The sequence below is a fragment of the Myotis yumanensis genome, unplaced genomic scaffold (assembly GCF_028538775.1).
Source record: "Myotis yumanensis isolate MYYU_CA2020_CCGP unplaced genomic scaffold, mMyoYum1.0.hap1 SCAF_2, whole genome shotgun sequence".
NCBI lineage: Eukaryota > Metazoa > Chordata > Mammalia > Chiroptera > Vespertilionidae > Myotis > Myotis yumanensis.
The window spans coordinates 98,507,022-98,529,111 of NW_027223753.1; the positions used below are offsets into that span (position 1 = coordinate 98,507,022).

The following is a 22,090-nucleotide window of genomic DNA, read 5'->3' on the forward strand; positions in this document are numbered from 1 at the left end:
CTACTGCTTACCAAACATTTCTTCCTCTTAGGTTGTGTGGTTACTTTATGGAAAGAAGGATCAAGGCTGTGACATTGGTTGTGTCCTCCACCCGTCTCTAACCTGGATTTTTACAGCTATGTTGATGAAGGACCAGAATGCATACAATGATTTTTGTAGCATTTTGCTTGCAGAGGATTTGCTGTTGCTATGGGAGTTCATCATTTTGGAGAATGTCCCCTTCACTGGCAGCAGCAGGTCTGCAGTGACAGCAGTTGCAGGGCAGCTTTTGGATCAACTAAAAGTTGAAGCCTAATCATGAGTTGAGGCAGGATCCCACCACTTTTATTATTACTGTGGATGAGAAGCTATAAGTCTGACCTAGTGAAAATTCTCATTCTTTTCATTGTGATACTTACTCCTATATGGTACTCAGAGAGCTTTACAAATCCCACCCTTCCTACTTCCCGGCCTAGAAGATGGAGAGGACACAACCTTTCCCAGGGTCCTGGCCCCACTATCCAGCTAGGCTTTCCCTTTACTTTCTTCGTGTCTACAGACTTCCTCTCATTCTTCTTCTCCTCCCCCAACCCCCCACCCCCCCACCCCTGTTTCATGTCTGTCATCTCCCCATGAAAAACAGACGTCACATGTCTTAGGTTGGGAACTGGGCATTTCTCTATAATCAAGTCTATATGTCTGATTCTCTGAATCTGGACATGAAATTTAGCAGGTTCACCTTCTGAGCCCGTTTCCATAGCTTTCTGACTCTGCAGAACTGGGCAGCTAAGGGTTGCCTGATATGCAAGACACAGGTCCTAACTCCAATCCCCAAAGCCTTAAATTTCCAGTTCCTCTCCAACCTATCAAGGTTTCCTGTTTGTTTTTTCATCTATTGAAATTCTGTGCACATACCTCACCGTTTTGACTTAGTGCTTTAAGTCTCTCAAGCAAATGTTGTTTAAGAAACCTCCATTTCCCTTTCTTTAGTAATCCATCCGAATAAGCCCCCAGAGCTGTTGCAGGACAACCAGAAAAGGATGATTTCTACCAGAAGCAGAAAGACTGCCTTTTAAATCAGCTACTAGAGTTTTATGGTGCTTTAATCTTTAGTCTGGTCTTTGTCCTGGGTTCTTGGCATGGAGTTTCTAAAACCATTGAATTTTCCTCAGTAGTAGGGGTGTCTTTGTTATGCTAATGAGTTTATTCTTAGGGGGCCCCTAGATAGCTTCAGATGGGAGCTGGTCACCAGAAAGACCTACCCTGTGATTAAAAGGCAGGGGACTTTGGGCCAGCCTGACCTCTAGGAAGAAGAGGGGACTGGAAATTTAATTCAGTCACATGGTCAATGATTCAAGCAGTCATGCCTACATAATGGAACCCCAATAAAATCTCTGGATTCCAAGGCTCAGTGGAGGTCTGTGGTTGGTGAACATATAGATGGCCCAAGAGGATGCTGTTGCCTGACACCATGAGAAATGGATATGGAATCCCTCTCCATTTGGTGACACATGCACACCTTGAACTACATATATCCCTTACCTCCCAAACCCTGTAATCATTAGTATAGTATAACTTTCCGTTCTGTTAGTCATTCTAGTAAATGATTAAACCTGAGGGGTATTTTGGGGATCTCCAGGTATTCAGTTGGGGTGGAAGCAGAATAACTCTCATAAGAATGTTTTTCTGGTTTCTAATAGAAATGTGGGAATATTGGCAACAGTTTTATATCTTCAGGTTGTGCATTACAGTTTGAAGCACAATCTGCTGAATGGACAGGTTTAGAAAGATCATTTTGCAGATTCTACTCAAATTGTGGCCCCCAGACTGTGCACATCCACAAACTGTTCTCAGTTCCTGATTGAGATATGTACAGAACTGATTGTAAGCATTTAGAAGCTTTTAAAGCACTTTGATATTGCCAAGACATTCGTGCATGGAAATATAAAAGTATTAGACTGTGACAATTTGTGAAAAAGATCCAAAGGCTCATTTAGAAAATACCGCTTCAGCCGAAACCGGTTTGGCTCAGTGGATAGAGCATCGGCCTGTGGACTGAAGGGTCCCGGGTTCGATTCCGGTCAAGGGCATGTACCTGGGTTGCGGGCACATCCCCAGTGGGAGATGTGCAGGAGGCAGCTGATCGATGTTTCTCTCTCATCGATGTTTCTAACTCTCTATCTCTCTCCCTTCCTCTCTGTAAAAAATCAATAAAATATATTTAAAAAAAAAATACCGCTTCAGTTGGTATGATCAGATGGAATCAGAAATTAGTGTTAAAAGTGTGAGAGTAGCTTATCTTGTCCCTCAGTTTGAAAAGAGAAGCCAACAGTCTTTGAGTTTACTTACTAGGTACTTCTCATAAATTGTGGAAGGTCACAGCAAAGAAAAGGCTTTTTTCTGTCCTTACACTTCCCTCTTACTCCTTCAGAGACTCAGGGTGAGGGTGAAGTAGGTGGGCATTATTTGGGGCACTACTGAAGTCCACAGACACCTTGGCATATCATCCCCCTACAGCAATAGACACTGCAGTCTTGCTTATTCAGGACCATAGGTGTATTTCTGGTATGTTCCAGGAAGCCTCCCAGGCCTGGAAGAGACATGGAAGAATCAGATTTGGTTGTCACCCCCTAGAAATACACAGCAATGCTGTTGTACTGATGGGGAACATAAAAATACATTTTTGGGAGGGGGCTAGCAATCTGACTCTGTACCTAGTTAATCAGTATCCCTAATGCACATTCTTGCTAGCCGATAATTAACTCACTGCCCCTTCCTTAATTATCTGGTCTTGCAAGACCTATTTACCTAAATACTCCCATTTTACAGAGGCCATAAACCATAAACCATACACAACCCCTGGAGGGGGTTATCAGTGCTGGTGCCAGGCCAGGCCTTTAGGTGTGGTCTCACATCCCCCATCCAGACACATGGGGCTTTTTGCAAAACCCGAGAAAGGTCCGGAAGTCTCATCCATATTTGGGGGACAAAGAAAACAAAAGGTATAAAGGGAAAGCTTCCTCCATATTCAGGGGCTCAGGATTTGGAAACAGGCTCCCCTGAGTCACTGTACTAGTACATGTGAAACATCTGAAAATAAATGGGTTTATCCTGAATCTCCAAGTACTCCTGTGTATTTTTCCGTTGCCTGGTAAATTCTGTGACAGTACAATATGTGAACTTGGAGCTTTTGGCTGATAAGTAGGTGAGAGATGGCAAACTCGGCTCAACTCCTGCTTTGTTTTACTAAATTATAATTCTATAAATCCAGTTTCTGGGAGAGGTCGTTGGGATGGCTCCTCTAAAGCAGTTGTCAAGGTGGGAAGACGGAGTGATCTGAGAAGGGTTCCCCAGTACACCTACTCCACCTCCTCCCTTCCAGGACAGCCAGCTGAGATGGTGGGACCCCTTTGCAGAAGTCAGGGGTTGGGGGACATATGACACCTGAATTTAGCCAAAGCTCCCCTCACTCCCCCCCCCCCCCAAGATCCTGGTTGCTGATGCCCACTCAACCCTCTCCTACAGGAACACTGCAAGCATAGATGGTCCCCAGTGATATCTGAGCAGATATCCACATTAGCTAACTGTAGACCTGTTTTTCAGGTTCATTCCACCACTTTGGGACACCAGCTGCTGAACCCAGAGAACTGCCATGAAACCACCCTTGAAGCAATGGAGACAACTAATGCTTTGTGGGATATTTACTTGGGGGCTCCTCTTCCTGGTGATTTTCATTTACTTCACCGACAGCAACCCTGCTGAGCCCGCGCCCAGCTCCCTTGCCTTCCTGGAGACTAGGAGGCTCTTGCCCATGCAGGGGAAGCAGAGGGTCATCATGGGTGCCATGCAGGAGCCCTCCTGGCCTGAAAGCGTGAACACAAACAAGGGGCTGCTGGAGGGACACCCCATGGGGCCTCGCGACCTGCAGAAATGGGCCAAGTTGCCAGGTGGGGTTGAAAATGAAGAAGAGTTCTTTTTATCCCAGATTGGGAGAAAATCCCAAAGTACCTTCTACCCAGAAGACGACGACTACTTTTTTGCTGCCGGTCAACCAGGGTCTCACAGCCACACTCAGGGGACACTGGAGTCCCTTGCCCCCAGGCACGCTGGCAGGTGGAAGGGGTGGTTGCCGGAGAGGAAAAGGCACCAGCCCCAGGGGAGCAGCCCCGCGCTGGAGGAGGGCGAGGAAGGAGACAGGCTGTACTCCTCCATGTCCAGGGCCTTCCTGTACCGGCTCTGGAAGGGCACCGTCTCCTCCAAGATGCTCAATCCGCGCCTGCAGAAGGCCATGAAGGACTACCTGGCGGCCAACAAGCACGGAGTGCGCTTCCGCGGGCGGCGCGCGGCCGGGCGGAGCCGGGCGGCCCTGCTGTGCGAGCTGCGGCGCCAGGTGCGCCTGCGCACGCTGGATGGCACGGAGCCGCCCTTCTCCGCGCTGGGCTGGCGGGCGCTGGTGCCCCCTGTGCCCCTTGGCCAGCTGCACCCCAAAGGCCTGCGCTCCTGCGCTGTGGTCATGTCTGCCGGCGCCATCCTCAACTCCTCCTTGGGGGAGGAGATAGGTGGGTGTCATGCGGTGCCGGGTGGGGAGGTGGGGGACCCTGGTCCCCGTCCTGGGCCAGGTGTGTGATTAAGGGCTGGCGCTTTCTCTCTTTCTCTGGTTCCCTCCGCAGGGCAGCCTGGGCCTAGCACTGGATGTTTCGGACATTAGCTGGAGACCGCTTTTCTCTAGCTGGGACTGAGTGGACCCAGCAGAGGTCCACTGAGCAGTTTTAGAGCAGAGTGTGCTCCCAGAGTTGGGTCCAGGGGAGTGGAAAGCCCGAGCATCCCTGCCTTTTGCAGCGAGACCCTCCTGCTTCCTTAGAAACTATGCTCCCATTGTTAGCCTTCCAGCCTGGCCCACAGAAGCTGATGAACCCATAGTGTGGTAGAGCTTTGAGGAGCAAACGGGGTAAGAAAGGAGAGCAATCCCCGCGGGTTAAGTGAGCAGCTCCACAGAGACGTCTCTTGAGGACGACTGTAGTTAGTCTGGGACTAAGCCGCTGTTGTGGGCTTTGAGGAGGGACTCCTGTCGGAACAACAAGAGTTCTGACCCTTTGGCACAACTCTGACCTTTGGGTCACGGCCAGTGCACCTAAGCAGGGCCCTTCTCCAAGATGGCAAATAACAGGACCACACCTGCCTCCTATCTTCCCTTAAGAACTATCTCTAAATCCATGCCAGGAGCCTGGGGGAGCGCTGCTTCATAGTTCCCGGGTTAGGGATGGGCTATACATGTAGAGAGAAAGGGGCTTATTTTAAGGACTTGCTCCTGTGATTGTGGGGACTGGCAATTCTGAAGTTTGAAGGGCAGGCAGGTAGGAAATTCAGGTAAGAGTTGAATCTGGAGCCTGAGATCTCGAGGATGGGTTGGTAGGTGGAAACTCAGGCTGGGCTTCTCTAATGCGTCCAGATGCAGAATTCCCCCTTCAGGAAATATCAGTCTTTGCTGTAAGGACTTAGACTTCCCTCTCTGCCCAGGCCAATTCTATTGCTGCACCAGTGAGCAAGCAGCTTGGCCCTGTAGGCCCATTAACTCACTTAACCTGTGTGCTTAGCCCTACTGTGTGCCAGCTCCTGTACTGGGTGCCAGAGAACAAATGTGAGTCACACAGCCTCAGCCTGAAGTATGAATGTGAAGCAACCGAGTTTAACACATGCTCACAATAGACAGTGTTACTCGTAACTAATCTGGAAGGACATTCGGGGGGCCGCTGTTGTTTCCTGGACCCATTCGCTGTTCTGTGTCCTTTAGGAGTGATTGATGTCCTGACCATCTTAAAATGGGGTGGTGCCATCGTGATCAAGCTCCACAACCCAGACCTCATCTGAATGTGAAATTTTTTAAAAGTTAAAATAAGCAAGACACAAGTCTAGACTTGAGGACTGGGGTCCCAGAGTCCCTATGCTGACATTACTGCAGGCCCATAATAACACTGTCCATGTGTCACATAAACGTGCAGCCTGCAATTGATTAGGAAAAGCAGTGGTTAGAGGTCCCTGGAGTGCAGTAACACCACAGTTCCTTCTTGTTTCCAGGGCCATTATTAATAATGTACGAAGGAATTTAAGTATTATGCTGTAAAGCAGGCCGTAACTAGCTTCTGGTTTGGTTTTGCTGTGTTTTAAACACCTCTGCACCACAGCTGCACATTTGGAGTGTTCTCACATGTCAGGGAGAATTCCCCTGCTCCTTATTGTGGCATAAATGTCCCTGACCAGGGTTTCATAAACTCTATGCAGAATTTGGACTAGAGTGCGAAAGACACTGGGCATTGCATGTTTTGGGGAAACGTGAAATGTCATATCTTTGTTAATTTCTAGTATCCAAATTTAATTTATATTGTCTGCACTCACATGAAGCTTCATAATTAGAATTGTCTAATATATACTCAGAATCTTAACTGAAAAACACAAGTTTTTAAAGTTCTTTATTGTTTTGTCTAGATTCTTTAGAATCCAGTTTTGTACCTACCATCTTAAGTATATGTTATCATAGCATAACACAAGTTGTAAAAACAAAATGTCCTTCATTTTTATAAGCTGGTATCTCTTACCCTCAGCACTGGTAGTGTGAGGCGGTGCCTTCTCCTTTCTGCTCACCAGGAATGTGGGAATGTGCTTATCAACACAGAGTTGTTAAGGGCTCTCTTAATAAAAACAAATCACTAGCAGATTCCTCCAGGCAACTTGGAATATTGGGGCATGCTGTACTATTTAGCTAAATTCATCTTGACCTCTAAAAATCTCTTGTGGATTGGCTAAGTGAAGATCAAAAGACTTACCAAGATAATTTTATGAAAAACTGAGAACAGAGCTATAAAAGTACCTGGGGCTAGCTCCATGTCAGCACTGCCAGGAGGCCCCTCAGGCAGAACTGTGCCTGAAGGCTTAGCAGTCACACCACCAGCCCCAGAGGAAGACTCTGTGAGTCTCTGGTTTCCTTGCCTGCTGGCTTCCTCTAGCTCCCTCTGCTGGTCCTATTGGCAGTGCAGTCCTTTTTCCAAGTTCTGTTAGACCAGTGGTTCCCAAACTTATTTGGCCTACCGCCCCCTTTCCAGAAAAAATATTACTCAGCACCCCCTGGAAATTAATTTTTTTAAATTTTAATAGCAATTAAACAGAAAGATATATGTATTAATGTTTCTACCTTTTTCGTAAAATATAGTAAAGAAAGGTGTAAATTAGAAACATTGAAGTTTGAAATTATGAAACTATTTATTGAACTCAGAATAGAAAGGTAATACAAAAAAAGTTAAAACAAATGCACCTGTGGCCATCACCGCCCCCCTGGATTGCTGCAGCGCCCACCAAGGGGCAGTAGCGCTCACTTTGGGAATCACTGTGTTAGACTGAGTCATGCCCTATAATTGTTTTTAAGAACATTTGTCAAAATGTTCTTAAAATGTAGCAGTTGTCAAAAACTCCTTGTTAAATATGTTATTGAAAAGCAAACTGAACTGTTTTGGAAATGTGGAACATTTTTTTCCTAGAATCATTGAGATCTTTCTTCAACCACACATATAAATAATAATTTGGTAGCGAGATCATCTGCCAGCAGTCCTGTGGAAACTCACTACAGAGGAGAAATGTCTGCTCTGAACTAACATTGGTGGCCTCGATCTGGGAGATCAGGATCTATGTACTTGAAATACAAATTCTGGGAAGCCTGTGGGAAATGGGGGAGGGTCTGTATAAGGAGTGGAGCCCCTGTTTTGTTACCTTAAAAAAAGCAAGAAAGACATAGAGTTATTTAGCAAGCATTGAGTATTTATTGATCCCCACCTCTCTGAGGCCTGATAACTATGCTAGCTACTAGTGACACAAAGATGAATAGGGACCTAAACCTCAAACCCTCTGCATTCCGGTGGGGAAGACAAACTACGAACAGGCAGTGGTTAGGAGAAGAACTGAGAGAGGTGTAGACTGACAGGGAAGACAACAGAATCCTAGCCCACAGTGAGGGCTGGTGCCTGGACAGAGAGGAGGTCAGCAAAGACTGCCTAGAGAGGGGAATCCAGGCCAGAGGTGCAGCGAGCTGCAGGGCACCACCAGTGGGAGGGGAGGGGAGAGAAGGCTGGACAGGTGGCAGGAGGTCAGCTCCCAGATGTTTTTGTGCATCATTCCCAGAAATTAGACTTCACTAAGTAATTGTTATCATAGGTACCACTCAGTAGGGTGTTTACAGCAGGTTCAGTACCAAATGCTTTTATGTGTTAACTGCTGGAAGCCTTACAGTCTGAAGTAATAGATACAGTTATTCCTGTTTTATGGATAAGGAAATGTAGACACCTGGAAGGCCCAGTGGGCGGAGCCTGGATTCCATCAGACTGCAGTCTGAGTCTCCAGGAACTCCAGCTCTGACCCGGGGCCTGTGGTCAGAGGCACTGCAATGTTTGAAGCAGAGGGTTGATGGGTCAACTTTTTATTTTAGAGAGATTGCTCCAGAGCCTAGATTTGAAGGCATGAAGATATAAGTGCCATTGCAGGAGTCCCGGAAGAGGTGAGGTAGAGTCGGAGAGAGATGAAGTCCCTAAGGACTGCAGGCTTTTGCTTGCTTACTGATGCAGATTTCGTGTACTGGGTGTGTGGGGAAAAGGAGGAGGAGAATGAGGACCCAGTGCCCAGGGCAGGACAGTAACGGAGGGCTCCTGCACCTCCTGGCTGGCTGCTCCTCAAATGGCCTTAATGTTCCTTCAGTGAGTGCACTTAGCCTGGCTCTGTTCTCAAGGTCAACGTGAAATGGCTCTCCCCTGGAAAAGCCTTCTCCAGAACGATGCTTTACACCCCTTGTGCTTGCTGTCTGATCTCTTTCTTCTCTTCTAAATGTGAACAGACAGCATAGTTTTTAAGGCACGTTTATCAAGGTGGTGCACACACAGCCAAACAGACGTTTACAAAACACACTGCCTGATGGGCGCACTCTCAGCTCATCCTCCCCATTCGGCTCACTGGCAGCTTACGGAGGGTCATCCCAGCAGCCGCCAGCTCTCCCTCCAGTCCTCCTCCACAAAACTGGCCCTTTAGCTCTTGACTCACTACATTGCATGACTGTGCCCTGTGCCTGTGAAGTCGTTTGAAGTCTTAAAACGCACCTCAGTGGAACTCCGGCCTTTAAAAGCTGTGACGTTTTCAGGGGTGATGCAGTGAGTTTGGAATTGCCTGATTAATTTGAAATGCAGCCACTGCTTAGGTGCCTTGGCTTGTTGACCTCAGCCTCAGACAGAGCTGCCTGGGGGCAGTGTGGTCCAGTGGGAGACCTGTGCAGTAGGAGTGCTGGCGCTGCCTCGCCCTGGGGTGCTGACCACCTCTCGGTGCCCAGAGCTTACCTCCCTGCTTGCAGCCTGCACTCACGGGCCACCCTGCCAGGCAGGGTTGCCTTAGGTCCAAGTTTACACAGTGGGGTCTGCTTACACTTGGGGAGTCTAAGACTCTCTCAGGGATCCACGAAATGAAAACTATTTTTATAATAATACTCAAAGGTTTTTTTAACTGTTGACATTCACATTGATGTTGCAAAAGCATTGGCGAATAAAATGCTTCTTAGTACAAATCACAGCAGCAGGCCCAACTCTGTTGGGCAGGGCATTTTCGCTGCCAAACTCAGCAGTAAAAGCAAAAAGGGCCAGGTTCACTTACAGATGTCCTTCATGAAAGAGTGAAAATTGTTAATTTTATTAAATCTCAGCCTCTGAGTACCTGTGATTTGGGGGCCCAGGGGGAAATATCATGAAAAGCACTGTGTGTGCTGCCACACGGGGAAGAGCGTCTGTGTGGCTTGTGAGCGGAATGAGCCGTTTTATTACTGAAAACACATTTTACCTTGAACAAATGGCTAACTGACTTTATTCAGTCTTCGACATTAGCAGAAATTCTCAAAAACTGATTAAGTGAGCCTATCACTTTTAGGAAAATAACTGACAGTGTTGGTTGCCAGTGATAAAATTCAGGCTTTCAAGCTTGAGCTTGATATACTTTATAACAAAATGCATCAATATTTGGAAGATCTGGGTAACTTACTGAACTGATAGTCTCAGGTGATCATTGCACAGTGTTACAGAATTATGCACAGGTGAATCATCCATTTTGAGAGCAAGATAAACTGATGGGTTTTAATGTAACAGCATGAAAAGTTCGTTGATACTGTGTCACATTCCTCATTGCGGCCACCTTTTGTAAACTAGCACTTATCAAGTTTTGATGAAGTATCAGAGAAGACTATTCCCAGTAATCTGCAAAGACTTCAGATATTTCGCCCATTTCCAGTGATACATCTGAGTCTTTATATACTTCAACTAAAGCAACACATTGCAGCAGACTGTGTGCACCAGCAGCCAGGAGAAGCCAACTGTCTTCTGAAAAGTCACTCATTAATGAGATTTGCAAACATTTAAAACAGTGCCAGTCTTCTCATTGGGTTGTGTGTGTTTTTTCCATTTTGAAAATGTATTTTACATAAAAATGTTATTTTAAATTAAATTAATAAACATTTAGAGTTTTTCTATTTTACTTTCTAATATTGATGTAGTTCAAATAAACATATGCCTTTGGGTTGTCATACATTTTCAAGAATGTAAAGGGGTCCTGAGACTAAAAAATAAGCATCTAGAGCAGTGGTTCTCAACCTTCTGGCCCTTTAAATGCAGTTCCTCATGTTGTGACCCAACATAAAATTATTTTTGTTGCTACTTCATAACTGTAATGTTGCTACTGTTATGAATCATAATGTAAATATCTGATATGCAGGATGGTCTTAGGCGACCCCTGTGAAAGGGTTGTTCGACCGCCAAAGGGGTCGTGACCCACAGGTTGAGAACCGCTGATCTAGAGAGTGACAAACTTCCTTTTCTTAGGAGCCAGTTAGTAAATGTTTTGGGCTTGGTGAGCCACAGGGTCTCCCAGCTCAGCTCTGCTGTTACAGACAATAGATACACAAGTGACTATGTCTGTGTCACAGCACAGCTTTGTTTACTAAAACTGATGGCAGATCATAGCTTGCTGACTATTGAAAAATTTCCCCTAAAAGAACATTGCAGGACTTTTTGATGACTTAGCCAGGTACCTTTTATGCATTGTTTGTATTCCAAGATTGTTGATTTGGTGCTCAAAACTGGACTCTGAAATCTTCTGAATCCAATGCTTGTCAAGAGAGGCACCTTTTGTAACATGGTTTTGATGGTGGCACACATGCCAAGTTTCTACTACTTAGGGGGTTGGAGGGTCTCTCCCAAGGAGACTCCGAAGGAGCGGATGGACTCAAATGGAGAATGGGAGCTGCTTTAGGGACTTGAGTGGAGTGTGGTCACTGTAAAGGTGGCATGTATCCACAAGACTTTTTGGCAGATCAGAAATGCATAATTTCACCTCACTCCCTCACAAATAGGCAGTGTCATTGCTCCAAGTTGAACCTGAAATGTGCATAGAATTTTTGAAGCTAAAAGTAGCCTATGGAGATTCCCTTATTGCTGATTAAGTCTGATTTCAGGCTGGTCTCTGAAAAATGAATTACTTAGCACAGGAAATTTCAAGACATGTATACAGACTGCGCTGTAGAAAGAGAACAAACACATCTCCCATTTCCATCCCTTAGTCAGATGGGAGCCCAGTTTCCTTGACTTCTAGTTCTTGTCTCCTTGGTCAGCTCTATGATATGGGAGCCATCTTTTGGGACCTCAGAGAACTTGGGAAAGTCTGACTTTTGAGTCAAATGAAGGGAGACGTGGTGAAGCTCCGTGGACCACGGTGTGCCCGATGGGCTATAAGTAGCATTGGTAGCTGGTGCCTCCCTTCCTCCAGGGCGAGGCAGTAAGGTAGGCCATTGCTGGAAAAGGAAGAATGCACTAAGACTGCTCTCGTGTGGGTCTTCTTGGCATTGTCAGCAGTAGGTAAAGATGCACAGAAACTACGGCTGGTTTTCTTTTTAAGCACAAACCAGCACCCAAAAGTGGTCAAGATGCAGTGAAGGCTGTGGGTCTGACTGTGAGAGACACACTTGATCTTGGTGCAGGCAATGGCGTTGGAGGCAGCAGGAGCAGCCTCCACTCCCTGCAGCAGTGAGAAGCCACAGTGAGCAGCCTGTTTGTAGAGTCCTGTTCCCATAGATTCCATCTTCAAAAAGTTTTGGAGTCTTTAGGAGAATGGCTGCAAAAAGCATGTCCCCTTGTAAAGATGTGGACACATAAGCATCTCTGAATAACTTAGATGTCACAGGACCTGCTGTAATTGCATGGATTGTGCCTCCATGCTCATCTGCCCCTGGCAGTATCTCATTCTAAATAAACAGTATGCTGAAAATGTGTCCATGGGTCTCTTCATTGTTGGTGTCTGATTAGCTTCCGGTTTAAAAGATTCACTTTAAGATATTTTCCTAGATTATGTTTATTCTACAGATAGAAAAAATGTGAGAGTGTCATTTATGTGCCCCTAGATTCTCATGATGCAGTCTTGAGATTTAACGCGGCTCCCACCCGTGGCTATGAGAGAGATGTTGGGAATAAAACCACTGTGCGCATCATTAATTCCCAGGTAAGATGGATGGAATGCTTGCATGGATGTGTGCTCTATAGGTAAATAGTTTAACTGGATGAGTGAAGAGAAATTACCCAGAAAATCATGATCACAATTTTCCTTATTTCTATGGGTCTCGTAATTATAAAGAATTAATGAGGAAAAAATGTAGAGAAATGGGAATTTGTGTGTGACATGAATAGGAAAAAAATGAGAAAATAAGCTCAAAAGAAAAAAAAAGTTTATATATATATATATATATATATATCCATATATATATCCATATATATATATATATATATATATATCCATATATATATCCATATATATATATCCATAGACTTACCATGTTGCATCGTGTGGATTTCAAAGGATGTTAAACTTACGAGAAGTAGTGGCCAAGAGAAGGCAGGGGATGGAGGAGAGAAAAGCAAAGGTACAAAATTCAAGGGAAGTAGGGTAGCTTGAAACTTTAGTCTGTTATTTGAAAATTTTAAAAATGAAAATGGATTGTTGAACTGAAAATGAAAATATCTCTTTTCTTTGTATTCTTAATAAGAATGTTTTCCAAATTTGTAGCAAAATTATTCTCAGAACAAACCACAATGATTTCTAGAGTTTCAAACTATATAGAAAAATATGAGGTGATGAATGATTTCTGATGAGTTGCTTGCAGAACAAAAGATTAGATTTCTGTCTAGTACCCTGAGCCAGGCAGCACATAGCAAGGTAAGAAACGATTACCACATTTCCTTCATTTATAGATGCCATTGATTATAAGAGTCACCGTTCATTTAATAACAGCTTTTCAGAGAGGAGGAGATAACCTTCACCAAATTAAAATACATGTCACTACAGGATAACTTTTAACTACAGAAACATTAAAATGTGAAGAAAAAAGGTACATCTTAGAAACTGAAAAATTGCACCTTAAAACTGAAATCACGTTATTTTTTCTCAAAAATGTAATTTTTAAAAAAGATGATTGGCAGGTGAGATTGAAGAACTCATCCAGACTAGACAGGGCCCCAAAGGAAACGGTCACCCAGGCTGACTCAGGTTGACTGGCTCGCTGTGTCCCCGTTGTCCTAGGCTGGCACGCTGAGGCACCTGCAGAATTCAGTTCATCCACATCTGCAGCTCTCTCCCAAGTTACCTGTGAAGACAATTGAAGAAGTTATGGGACCCTGAATTCGCTAGGTTACGTCTTTTGGGAGCTGATTTGATTCCACTAGATATGAGTACAGTGCTGGGTGAAAATGTAAGAACTGGGGGATTTAAAAACAAACAAACAAATAACAAAACCTCATTTCCCCAAACATTTTTTTAGGAGCTTTAGCACGCGATGCCAGCCTCTCTCCCTCCCCCAGAGGAAAACAAAGCCTGAGGGACTTTTGAAAAATGGATCAGAGCAAGGAAAATTATTTTTCATCTCTTTTTAAAATATGATTTTGAAGAACCAAACACTTGCTTTGAAATTATTTTTCTATGTATTTGCAGATTCTGACCAACCCCAACCATCACTTCATTGACAGTTCATTATATAAAGATGTCATTTTGGTGGCCTGGGACCCTGCTCCTTATTCTGCAAATCTTGACCTGGTAAGTCTTCATTTGTCACCCCTACCCTGACCCTAGTGGTCAGAAGGTGCCTTTGACTGATTACTCATGGGAGCAAGTCAAGGGTTAGCTTTGATAGACATAATGAAACTGATCGTGGGTGCTGCTTAAATACATGTGTGTCCATGCCATCTTGATACCCACTTCCCATAACATGCTTGGTGAGCATTGTCCATCTAAAAAGGGCTTTTGCTGTGGAGGATTTTTTTTTCAATGTCCAAATGTTCAGAAATTCCTAGTTACACTGGAGGTTGGGCTGATTAAACTCAAAATATTCCCATTATGATAGGGTTAAATTACCTTCCAAGAAGTTACAGACCTTTTGAAATAAATTGGAAGTGCTTGGCAAGAAAAATCTAAACTTGTGTGTCACCAGTTTGTTATTTAAATGAACCTGTTACAGGCTTTCCTTGAGTGGGTCACTCTGCTTCAGCTTCTCAACTTGTTTGATCTTGTGATGCATAAACAAGATCATTGCTAGCCATCAAAATGTAGGCAAGTTTTATGCACGACTTTCTGGCAAGTCGCTGGCTATCTAGACAAGCAGCCAGTTACTTCTGGTAAAGCCTGGGATGAAGAGCCAGTGTCGCTGGAAGATGGATGTTAATTTCACCACGGCAGATGCTGTCCGCTGTGCCAATGATGTCTTTCAGTTTGTTTTGCTGTGACTCAAGAGAATGCAGTCTTGTGGAGGGGACTGATCTTGGCTCTTCCACAACTCCCCCCCTCTCCCCGCGAGAGATAGCTTTCTAAGAGAGCTGCCCAGGGTTGATGGGTCCCTCTGAAAGGAATGTTCTGTTGCTGTTCCTCATGAAGCTGGACCTTTACCTAGCGTGATTACTAACCACTTTAACCAGGATTGAAATCAGAACCACCTGGAGAGAATTTTTCAAATATGTCTGTCAGAGCCCCATTTCCAGAAATGTAGTGCACGGCATTGATGTGTATTTTCTGAGAAAGCCTTTTGGACTCTCATTTGTGCCCTCCATTGAGAATCAAGCATCACGTGGGGGTTTGAACTTTTCAGCTTCCCTCCCAGCCTGAGGTTCTCTGGCTTGGAGTTCGGATAGCTCTCTTGCTGTTTGTGGACAGACCGAGAGCTTCTAGTTTTCGAACCTTGCTTGTTGCTCTGTTGGAAGCCTCCAAGGGCAAGGCACAGGGCTGTGCAACCCCATGGGTGTGAACGCCATGGTGCTGAAGTCTGAGTGACAAGCTATTATCCGAGGGCCTGTCCTTCCATTCACTGTGTCAGGATCAAAGGAGGGGAAGAAGCAAGTCCCACATTCCTTCCCATTGCCTCACTGAAGATGATCTGGCCCAGCCATCCTCAGCATCTTCAAAGCAACAGAACGCATTCAACCAAGGACTGTTCCTCGGGGTCTTACTCTAGACCAGGTGTCTCTCTGAAGGGAGCTTGGAGCCTGAGCTGAGCCTCCCCCTCACACACCTTCTCCAAATCTCATTTCATGGTGACAACTGACACACTTCTGCAAACATTTTTTTAAATCAACCTATAGTTTATTTTATCATAAAATATTTTATATACAATCAATGTAAGCATACATTTTGATGAGTATTAGCAAATATCTATAATCATGTATCTACCACTACAATTAAGAAATAGGGTATTTTCTTCACTCTAGAGTCCCTTGTGCCACACCTATGGGTCATCCTAGCCCTAGCCCTAGGCATTAACTGATTTGCTTTCTGTCGTTTTAGATTCTGTTTGGAAAACATTAGTTTTGAGCCCAGAGGTCAGCAAACCACAGCCACGGGACAAATATGGCCCTGGTTTTAAATAAAGTTTTGTTGAAACAAAGCATCTTGTGTGGCTGCTTTCCTAGCACAAAGACAGAGCTGAGTGATTGCCACAGAGACCATAAACCCACAAACCCTTTGCAGAAGTCTGCTGAGCGCTGCATGCAGCATCTGTCTAGCGCAGCGGTTCTCAACCTGTGGGCCGCGACCCCTTTGGGGGTCGAACGACCCTTTCACAGGGGTCGCCTAAGACCATCGGAAAACACATATATAATTACATATTGTTTTGTGATTAATCACTATGCTTTAATTATGTTCAATTTGTAACAATGAAAATACATCCTGCATATCAGATATTTACATTACGATTCATAACAGTAGCAAAATTACAGTTATGAAGTAGCAACGAAAATAATTTTATGGTTGGGGTCACCACAACATGAGGAACTGTATTAAAGGGTCGAAGCATTAGGAAGGTTGAGAACCACTGGTCTAGCGGGACCCCTGCTCTCTGTCCGAATTCCCCACTCCCCTCTGAGTCCCTCCCTCCCTCTGGTGCTGTCCTGTGTCCTTTGCACAGTGTGGCCCTCAGGACTGGATTGTGTTGATTTTTTCTCTTAGTGGTACAAGAAGCCAGATTACAACCTGTTCACACCATATGTTCAGCATCGTCAGAGAAACCCAGATCAGCCCTTCTACATTCTTCACCCTAAATTTGTATGGCAGCTTTGGGACATCATCCAGGAGAACACCAAGGAGAAGATACAGCCCAACCCACCATCTTCTGGCTTCATTGGTAGGTGCACTGGTAAAACTGGAAAGAGTGATGTGCAGGAAGGTTAGGCCTGATATGCAATAAATACACATTCATGTTATACAATAAGAGCAAGTAAAGGTGTTTTAGAGGGGAAATAGACCAGCTGAAGAAAAGAGAAACATTCTTCTCCAGTTTCTATTGCCACATTGCCCACTACCCAAAATTCCAAGAACTACTTTATTTTCTTGCACAATTTTATGGGTCAGTATGGACTTGTCTGGGGTTGCTGGGTTGTGTTCAGCTGCTTCATGGGATGGCTTTGTTCCATGTCTCGCCCCATGGAAGGAATTCTCGCTCTCAGTGGGAGTTCAGGCTCAGCGGGGACTGTTGGCCTGTGGCCACACATGGCCTCTTACATGGTGGACTCAGAGTAGCTGCACTTCCTAAATGGGCTCCAGGCAAGTGGTCCAAAACACAGGCGATAGAACTGTCAGTGTCTTATGGCTGCGGCCTGGAGATGTGCACAGCATCACCGTGCTATGTTCTGGGGGTCAGAGCAATTGAGGTCCTGTCCGCTTCAAGGGAGGACACACAGAGCCCACCTTGGCCATCTCTGATCCACCACCCACTGCCATGCACAGTGCTGGCGGGAGGACTGGCTGGAAATGAATGTGTGACCACAGGACAGTACCAGGTGGCCCTGGCTCTGGTGAGATTAATTTTAGGACCTTAGACAGCTCTTACCACCAGAGTCCACTAGCTCTAACACAAAACTAGATTTGATGTAACAAGATTATCACATGTTTTTAGCCAGGCTTTGATCCTCAAAGTTGTGGTCTTACCCCATTTGTTTACCTACGTTTCAGTATATTGCCCCAAGAATTTCTTAGATCTCCTTGGCAATATGAAGGCAGTAATAGAACCAAAGATATTAGTTTTGTGCACAGGAAACTGTAATATTCTCCCCCTGATTTCAGTGTCTTTAGAACTGTGCACCTTGGCGTCCCTGTGTGATAAAGGAGCGTTTAAGGAGCTACACTGGTTTCCTCGTGGATATGGGGAACATGCACAGTATCTGAACTGAGACTTACAGGTGTTGGAGTGGGCTTTTAGTATTGTAATAATGTGAATATTTTATGTAGAATTCAAGACAAAATTTACACTGTGACCGAATACTACTCTTCAATTTTTAAAGCCATGCCTTTGACACTCCTTATTTCCAAATCAGTCTTAAAATCCTAATCTCTTTATCTTTTGTTCAGTTCCATTGAATCTGTTGATTTAGGAAAAAAGGTATAATTAATTTGTCAGCAAAAGGGTGATGGAATAATGCTTAGACAGTATAAAAGGGTGTGACAGGAATTTAATATCTTTTTCTTTCTGTTGCTTTCTCATGAATTCATTTGACTAATATTTGATTAGAGTGAAAGTTTTAGGGCACAGTGGTGGGCTGTCAGATATGCTTATTGTGATATAGTTTGAGATATTCAAGTTAGCTAGTCACAGCTGGAGAAGACATTTTCCCCAGGTGTTTTTGTTGAAAGAAATCATGCCTCGTATATATGACCAGCCTCCTTTCATAGCTGTTGACTGAGAATTTGGAATTTCCCAGGCTGATACTTGCCTTTCCAGCTTCTTCTACATGAAAAAGGGTATTGCAGTTTGAAGTCCTTGGGAGCGTGTCATTGGATTGGACAGACTGTGACTTCTTCTCTGACATTTACTAGCTTTCTAATTATGGGCAAGTTGCTTAATCCTGTGCCTCTCCATATGCACATGTGAGAAATGCAAATACAGTGGGGCCTTGACTTACGAGTGTCCCGACTAACGAGTTTTTTGAGATACCAGCTGTCTCTCGGCGATTTTTTGCATTGAGTTGACAGAGTAATTTGAGTTAACGAGCTCCTTAATGAGCTCGGTCTCAGAACAAATTAAACTCGTAAGTCAAGGCCCTACTGTAATAATAAAACCTTTGAAGATATGAGTTAGTGGGCCGATTTGCAGTTGTTATTTTCTAGCTGTGCTCTGTCCTGTATTGCAGCTGTTAGCCACAAATGGCTGTCCACATTTAAACCAACTGGGATTAATACCAGCCCCACTTCAGGTTTCAGTAGCCACATGCTCCTGGTGGCCACTGGCTTGGGCAGTTCAGACAGAGAACTCTCCATGGTCACAGGCAGTTCTGCAGGGCACACTGTTAAGTTTGGCCAGAATGAAAAAGAGCAAGTCGATAAGGCATCATTGTTCCCACCGGGCAGGCTGGGTCTGTGGGGATCTAAGTGTATACTAGAGAAGGTGTGGCTTGACGTCATTGACTTCGTCTGCCGCTTTTGTTCCTTGCCTTATTTAAGTGTGAGCACCTCACTAAAGGTGGGCAGGAGATACCACCTGGGCAAGCTTATGCCCAGCAGAGCTGTCACCCTTTGCATCTCCTGCTGATGTTACAACCTTTGTACTCTTCCTGGATCTTGCTAGAAATATGCTCAGAGCAGAGACTGTTCTATAATTTATCTGACTTTTTTATATACCAGTAAAATGATGTCACCCACATCTTAATCTATCTGCCAGAAGAATTTTTAAAAATCAATGAGTGTTTTCTTCGCTTATCAAAAAGTGTTCTCCAAATGTGCCTTCATGTTCTAAGGTCATGTTGAAAAGCTATTGACTTGTCTTGTCACCTCATCATTTCCAAACATTCCAACCTGTAACGTCAGTTACTGAACAAAAGAACCGGTGACGGAGCCCGTCCATGAGGTGAGAATGTCTCCATGTGCTTGCATTTCCAGGTTCTGCCCAGGTGCAGTCAGCAGGACACGCTCCTTCAGAGAAGAGCAGCACGCAGCCCCTGGGCTGGCTGCTTTCCTGATGAGCACAGGGTTCCATCTGCAAGTGAAGCAGGACGAATCCTTTTCTTTATTGATGAGCTGCTCATCCAGCTGGAAGAAAACTGTCTCACATTTAATGTCTTCCATTTCTAAATCCACTGCACACATTTTCCCTATACGTGTTTATGAATCAGCATGTGTGAGATAGAGGGACTCTAAAAGTTGACTGTTTTGCCCTGGCTGGCATGGCTCAGTTGGTTGAGTATCATACTGTGCACCAAAGGATCACTGGTTCGATTCCCAGGCAGGGCACATGCCCGTGTTGTGGGCTAGATCCCCAGTAGGGGGCATTCAGGAGGCAGCTGATAAATGTTTCTCTCTTCTCTCTATTCCTCTCTCGAAAACATCAATTAAAAAATACATTTAAAATATTAATAATAATAAAAGTTGGCTGTTTTGAACACAAAAGGCATTTATCTTATGGAAATTTAGTCAATGGCTTTTAGATTCCCAGAGGAACACACCTGGTCCCTTAAATGTAATGTTATTGGTACTAGTTAGAGGCCTGTCCCTGGGCTGAACTCATTGTGAAGGTCAGGGGTGGGGAACCTTTTAGCTCAGTGGTTCTGAAAGTTTAGCATATATCAGAATCACCCAGAGGGCTTGTGTATCAGTTACCTAATGCTGTGAAGCAATTACCCCAAAACTCAGGTACTGCAAAGAACAATAAGCAGGTGTTACCTCACACAGTTTCTGTGGTTAGTAATCCAGGAGCACATTAGCTGGGTGACTTGGCTTGTATCTCAGGAGGTTGCAGTCAAGCTATTTAGACTTGGGCCAGCCAGTCTGCTTCCAAGGCGGCTCACTTACTTGTACAATGGCTGTTGCCAGAGGCCTCAGTTTCCCACCCAGGACCTGTCCACAGGGCCACTTGAGTGCTTGAGGGTCCTCACAGCCTGGTCCTGGTTTCTCTAGAGCAGTGGTTCTCAACCTTCCTAATGCCGCAACCCTTTAATACAGTTCCTCATGTTGTGATAACCCCCAATTTTGATGTTACAAATTGAACATAAATTAAAGCATAGTGATTAATCACAAAAACAATATCCTATCTAATAAAAGAGAAACATGGTAATTAGCATACGACCGCTACCCTACCCATTGGCTAATCAGGGCAATATGCAAATTAACTGCCAGCCAAGATGGCGGCCGGCAGCCAGGCAGCTGGAAGCGAACATGAGGCTTGCTTGCTTCAGTGAAGGAGGACTCCAACGTTCCCCGCCTGCCTTGCCGGCCTCTGAGCTGGCAGTTTGAAACATTGTAACAAATATAGAAGCTAAACAAAACCCCAGAAACCAGCTTTCAGCTGGCCGGGATCTCAGAGCTGGAGATGATACAGTGTTTCAATTATAGAACCGAAACAAACCAGATACCTGCTTTCAGCAACAGAGGCCTTGGCCCAGAATAAAAAAAAAAAGAAAAAAAGGAGCGGTTGGGAGCTTCAGTCACCCACCAGCCTGAAAACAGCCCTCAGCCCCTCACCCAGACTGGCCAGGCACCCCAGTGGGGACCCCCACCCTGAAGGGTGTGTGACCAGCTGCAGACAGCCATCAGCCCCTCACCCAGGCTGGCCAGGCACCCAAGCGGGACCCCCACCCTGATCTAGGACACCCTTCAGGGCAAACCAGCCAGCCCCTACCCATGCACCAGGCCTCTATCCTATATAGTAAAAGGGTAATGTGCCTCCCAGCACCGAGATCAGCGTGACAGGGGGCAGAGCCCAAACCCTCTGATCGCCCTGTGGCTCTGTGTGTGACAGGGGGCAGGGCCACAACCTCCATATCCGCCCTGCTCTGTTCGTGACAGGGGAAGGCGCCCCAACCCCCTGATCAGCCCTGCTCTGTGCCTGATAGGGGGGAGCTCCCCAACCCCTTGATCACTCTGCAGCTCTGTGTGTTACAGGATGCGGCACCCCAACCCCCCCTCCCCCCACGGGCCCTGCTCTGTGTGTGACGGGGTAGAGCCATAACCTCCCCATCGGCCCTGCCCTGAGTGTGAGAGTGGCGGCGCCCCAACCCCCTGATCGGCCCTGCTCTGTGGGTGATAAAGGGCAGTGCCCCAACCCCCTGATCGGCCCTGCTCTGTGTGTGACAGGGGGCGGTGCCCCAACTCCCCTATCGGCCCTACTCTGTGGGTGATGGGGGAGCTCCCCAACCCCCTGATGGGCCCTGCTCTGTGCATGACAGGGTACGGAGTCCCAACCCCCCTGATTGGCCCTGCTCTGTGCGTGACAGGGGGTGGCGCCGCAACCTCCCCATCGACCCTGCCTTGAGTGTGACAGGGGGTGGTGCCCCAACCCCCCAATCGGCCCTACCCTGAGCGTGACTGAGGGTGGCATCGCAACCTCCCAATCCGCCCTGCTCTGTGCATGACAGGGGGCAGCGCCCCAACTCCCCAATCGGCCCTGCTCTGAGCCCGACCAGGGGCTGCACCTAGGGATTGGGCCTGCCCTCTGCCACCCGGGAGCGGGCCTAAGCCAGCAGGTCGTTATCTCCCGAGGGGTCCCAGACTGCGAGAGGGCACAGGCCAGGCTGAGGGACCCCCTCTCCCC

General features: G+C 45.8%; 1 protein-coding gene across 1 annotated transcript in view; it reads left to right on the plus strand.

The window, feature by feature from the left end:
- The window catches only part of ST6GAL2 (ST6 beta-galactoside alpha-2,6-sialyltransferase 2), a 96,150-nt gene that overhangs the window by 45,312 nt on the left and 28,748 nt on the right, over positions 1-22,090 (plus strand). The window contains exons 2-5 of the mRNA XM_070405841.1: positions 3,583-4,538; positions 12,443-12,540; positions 14,023-14,124; positions 16,522-16,696. Of these exons, the coding sequence (XP_070261942.1) occupies positions 3,632-4,538; positions 12,443-12,540; positions 14,023-14,124; positions 16,522-16,696 (1,282 nt within the window). The 5' untranslated portion in view covers positions 3,583-3,631. The remainder of the gene's footprint in view (positions 1-3,582; positions 4,539-12,442; positions 12,541-14,022; positions 14,125-16,521; positions 16,697-22,090) is intronic.